The 5,000-nt window shown below is 36.4% G+C and overlaps 1 protein-coding gene across 2 annotated transcripts in view; it reads right to left on the bottom strand.

Moving 5' to 3' along the window:
* LOC122255254 (ethanolamine-phosphate phospho-lyase) overlaps positions 1-5,000 on the bottom strand; it is a 28,098-nt gene that overhangs the window by 20,235 nt on the left and 2,863 nt on the right. For both annotated transcript variants that reach the window (XM_086538184.1, XM_086538190.1), the window contains exon 3: positions 4,852-4,997. In XM_086538184.1, the coding sequence (XP_086394310.1) occupies positions 4,852-4,997 (146 nt within the window). The remainder of the gene's footprint in view (positions 1-4,851; positions 4,998-5,000) is intronic.

Here is a 5,000-nt window from a genome sequence, read left to right as displayed (position 1 = left end):
AAAAACAAAACACATACAGAAGAACATTCCCTTATTTACATTTGAAAGTAGTGAAGTGAAGGAATAACTACTTAATCAATAAAGTAAATAAATCATTCCACACATCACACTAGCCACATTAGAACCTATAAATAGCCATGCCACAACACACTATACAAGGCCATTTTACACTATGCATCACCACTATAATAATACACTTAACACAACACCACTCCATATAAACAAAAACCAACACCACTTCATATAAATGAAAAACAACTAAAAAATAAACAAAGCCAAAAACTAGTCCGTGCCTCTTTGTAATTGGCAATAAATATATAAATTCAACAAATAGTTGATATATCGACAAGATATCCTCCTGCTGCAGACAGGCGTCAATATTATGCTCAAGTCTTGATGACAGGTACCGCGATGTCACTTGATAGGTTCGAGTACATCATGAGGCACTTCCATGTGGTTGACAACCGCAGTGCTCCTGCTGCTGACAACTGCATCTGGAAGTTGTGCCCAGTGATCGATCTACTCTTGTCAGTTAACCCATTCACGACGGGATGTATTTTTGCCTACTCCTGCTTACGCTGGGAAGATAACAAGTGCGCGAAGCTTCATGCCGGGTGTTTTCTCACTGCGCGTGGCCGCACTGATCCTCTCAGAGCATTTTTCACCAACCCTATTCTTATGGTTTTATATGCGTCTACAATGTAAAGGCACGTAAAAATATTGCCATGTTCAGAGGAGTTATTTAAGTAAAAAAAAAAGTTACAGTAATGGCTTTTTAGTTTTATTTTATTGAATTTTACCTATATTCTTAATTTCTATGTGAAAATGCCAAAGTAAAATGGAAGCAATCTCTTTGTGGGGCATCAAAAACAGGTTTTATACTTTTTTTTTTTTTTTACCAAAACAAAAAGAACAATATGAATAATCATATACGTACATATGAGTATGTACATGTACCTCGTGACGTGACATGACGTGATATCACGGGGAATCAACAAATTAGAAGTAGTATTGCATTAGTAATTTTTTACTTTATTTTATTTCTTGGCCAAACACATTTTATTTTACAATGCTTTTTCGACTTTTTATTCAACTAATCAAGAAGCAGAAATTACCATGATGTCATCACTATCACTTAGTTTTCTGTGATGTAATTTTTAAAATGTTATATCACATTTTATGGCACTCAAACACCTAAACTAAAGAAACAGAGTCAAAGAAATTATGTAAAATTATTATATCTAAGAACAATCTAGCGATATATTGCTGATGTTTCAGCATATCACATTGCCTCTTCCAGAAAATGCACATCTCAGGATGTCACCCGGGTCCGGGGATATTTTTTGACCTCGTGAAAGGACGTCAACAGGCGCAAATGGGTTAATCAATGTTCATTTGTTGATGAGAGGCTATGGAAGTTCCTTGGGCGCTTCTAGACCGTGCAGTACTTCCCTCACAGGTGAGAGTGCTCTAGGGTGAAGGTGTACAAGCTGGCCAAGAGCATTAGCCATACTCAGGGGTAGGTGTATGCCATCCAGATTTACATGGGCAGGGATAAAAATGAACTTCCATCCTCCATGAAGGCTGTCACAGACCTGTTTGGAAAGGGGTATGAGGTACATACCAACAACTGGTCAGCAAGGTTGGCATACGAATGTGGTTGGCATAGTGCAGGCCAATTACAAATTTATGCCAACAGATCTGCAGGTAAAGGCCCACAGAGACATGGACTATCACAGCACAGCAATGGGTATGTTGGCCTTTTGTTGAGTCAACAAGAAATCTATCAATGGGTTGTTAATGGATCACGATAGTGAGATGGTCAGCAAGGGTAGGCAGCAGTGCATGAATCCCAGGGTATTGGCCAACTTCAACTCTGGCATGAAAGGGGTGAACTTGAGTGATCAGCTGTTTCAGTCATATGTGACTCCTCACAAATCCATAAAGTGGTACAAGAAGGTACTGTTTTACCTTTGTGATATGGTAGTTGTCAAAGCTTTCCTGGTGCACAAGGCACTGGGAGGACGCATGAATCAGCCAGACTTCCAGGGACAGCTCTCGAGCAAGCTTAAAATGGAACATTTCCATACATCTGGGGCAAACGAACATTTCCCTTTGCAGCAGTGTTGACACACTCCAGGGTGCTACAAACCACTTCCAGGTACTAGTACTGAACAATGGTGCCGTGATTGCTAGTCCCATGGTTAGAGGAAAGAGACCCGAGTTTTGTGTAGTACCTGTGGCATTCCACTCTGCCAGTTTGATTGCCTCCCCATGTACCATAACTGACAGAGCCACTAACCCAGGTCACTCTCCTATCACTATGGAAGAGCTGTGTAAATAGTGTATAAGAAAAAAATGTACCAAATAAAATTTGCAACAAAAACATTGTGTAAGTATTCTTTTTACTGTGCAATATACCATATAAAGAGCTAAATTGGACTTCAGTAAACATATCTAGTCTATTAGAACTCATCATCAAATGTGTAAAATATACATCTGAAAAACTAAAAATACTCTCTGCTAACAGTATAAGGAGAAAGTTTGAATTGGTAGCAGCCTCAGCGTACAAATTTATTTGGCGACACAGCAAGTACACTAGAAATATTCCTCAGCAAGCTGACTAGACACAGCTAAATTAGCACATTATTATCAGGTTAATACTAGTTATATTGATTAAATGTTGTGCACTACCAAAAACATGATTGTGTTATGATGTTAACATGGTCTTAACCATTGCAGACGGAGATAAATTTGCTTGCCCAGCCTCCAGGATAGGTTTTATTTTAGAGAGAGACCACTTGAAGCAATATAATTTGAATCATCCCAATCTCTTTCAGTCATTCATTGTAAAACTAGAGCGGTTTCTGTGTTTTATTTTTTTGTGTGTTTTATTGAGTTTAGAGACTTATATGTGCCATATGACAGGCTCTATCAGTGCTGCAGTTGAGTAAAATTGTAGTATATTATCCATATTAGCTCATTATTTTCTTTACACTCAATGTGATAGAAGTATTGCTGTTTTATGGGAGGACAAAAGGCAACTTTATTTTTTCGTATTTTTGTGCTGTCATGAGCGAATACGAAACATATAACCACCTACAATAAAGATAACAAGAGGTAGGGAAGAGGAATGAAACCTGTGCTTGTGACTGTGAGTGCCACAGTGAAAGGCATCCATATTGGCACAGGAACACATTTTAGACACTGGGTATGGATTGAGTCACCTTCCTCTTCTCGTTCTGCCTGCACATCCTTCATCGGCGGTACTTTAGAGCAGGGGTTCATCAACTTAGTGTGAGCCATCGCTCTATAGAGACAGTGCTTGCTAGAGACCGTGTATGGGTGCCATTCAAGGCTCTCTCACCTGCTGGTGCTAGGAAAAAGTGGTGCCATCTAGGTTTTGGACGTTAAGCTAGCACGATATTACGGTATAGTAATTATGACTGCAATAGCCATCATCACTCATTCCTTTTTCATAGCAAAATAAAATAGCACAGTGATCCAAAATCCCCGAACGTCATGTACGTCATGACGCCCGTCGTCAGGCCAAAGCTCCTACGTCATGTATGTCATGACACCCGTACGCAATGGGTTAAGATAAATACTATTTGTGTATAGTATGTCATTCTTTTTCATTTGTAGCATGTATTTTATATAGTAAGATTATGAGCAAACCCATGATTAAAATGCTCTTAAACAGGATCAAATATGCAAGCACATGTTTATTACCTAGAAATATAAGAGACTGCTGGAGGTAAGAACAACCAACCACATTTGTTTTTTGTTCATCCTCATTGTCTCTCCAGCTGTGAGCTGACATTCTCATCTCCCATAGGTTTTGTTCCATGTTTGCCATCATTCCATCACATCTTCTCTTGGGTTCACTTTTGAACGAACCATTACATCTATTCATGTCTAGCATTAGTTACTTTTAATATTATTGACATTTTCACTTCCTTTATAATTGTTATTGAGGCCATTAATATTAATGTTAGTCATGTTATTGTTATTGTCTTTATTATTATCATTATCATCTTATCATTATCAAATATTTTTTATCATTATCATATCAATATCATCCTCATTTATATAATCATAATTATTATTGTTATCATTATTTTTATCATGATGATTATTACTATTATGATCATTAGTATCATAATCATTATCATTAGCATTATTGTCATCATCTTCATCACCATCAATATTATCATCATCTTCATTACTATTAATATTATCATCATTACTGTTAACATCATCATCATTACTATCATTGTTATTATCAGCATCATTTTTAGTTATGATAAGAATGGCAATGAAAATGATGACCATAATAATCATCATTGTCATGAACAGTATCCATGGAGCCAGCAAGATATATATCAAAAGAAAAGCATGTAGTTTCATTTAAAATATGTATATTACAACATTAACATATTCACAGATTAATCATAGTAAAAAGAATCAAGGGGAAGTTTATGAAACCATAACCACAAAAAAAGCAATATGTAAAAAAAGAACACTAAATGAAACATTGACACAAATAAAAAAGAAACACTATTGAACCAAACTTAACTCTTTTGACAGTATGACAAAAATGTATATTCTGTGAAATTATTGCAAAAAGAATTGAATCTGATATGACAAACAGCAGATTTAGTTTTAACTTTCATATTGTGACAATGTTTCAAGGATGAACATATCTTTAAAACATATAATTATTCTTGTCACTGCTCTCTCCTTATAGCCAATATAACAGAGAAAAAATACAGACTTCATAAATACCTACTCTACTACAAAAAGAAAATGAAAGGAAAATATATACAGAATCATCCCTTACTTTCTTACCTGCTCTTAGATCATCCTCTCGGTAAAGGCCACGATATGTATCTGGACATGGAATGACGTGAACAAATTCTTTCTTCCCCTGTGGCATTTGTTTGAACATCTTCGGACTAATATCTATCAAATTTCCCAGATTCCCATGGTAGGCACTA

This window comes from Penaeus japonicus, unplaced genomic scaffold (assembly GCF_977035675.1).
Source record: "Penaeus japonicus unplaced genomic scaffold, GWHDUDI00000001_assembly GWHDUDI00000001, whole genome shotgun sequence".
NCBI lineage: Eukaryota > Metazoa > Arthropoda > Malacostraca > Decapoda > Penaeidae > Penaeus > Penaeus japonicus.
The sequence above is the reverse complement of the archived record's forward strand: the minus strand, read 5'-3'. Positions and strand labels throughout refer to the sequence as shown.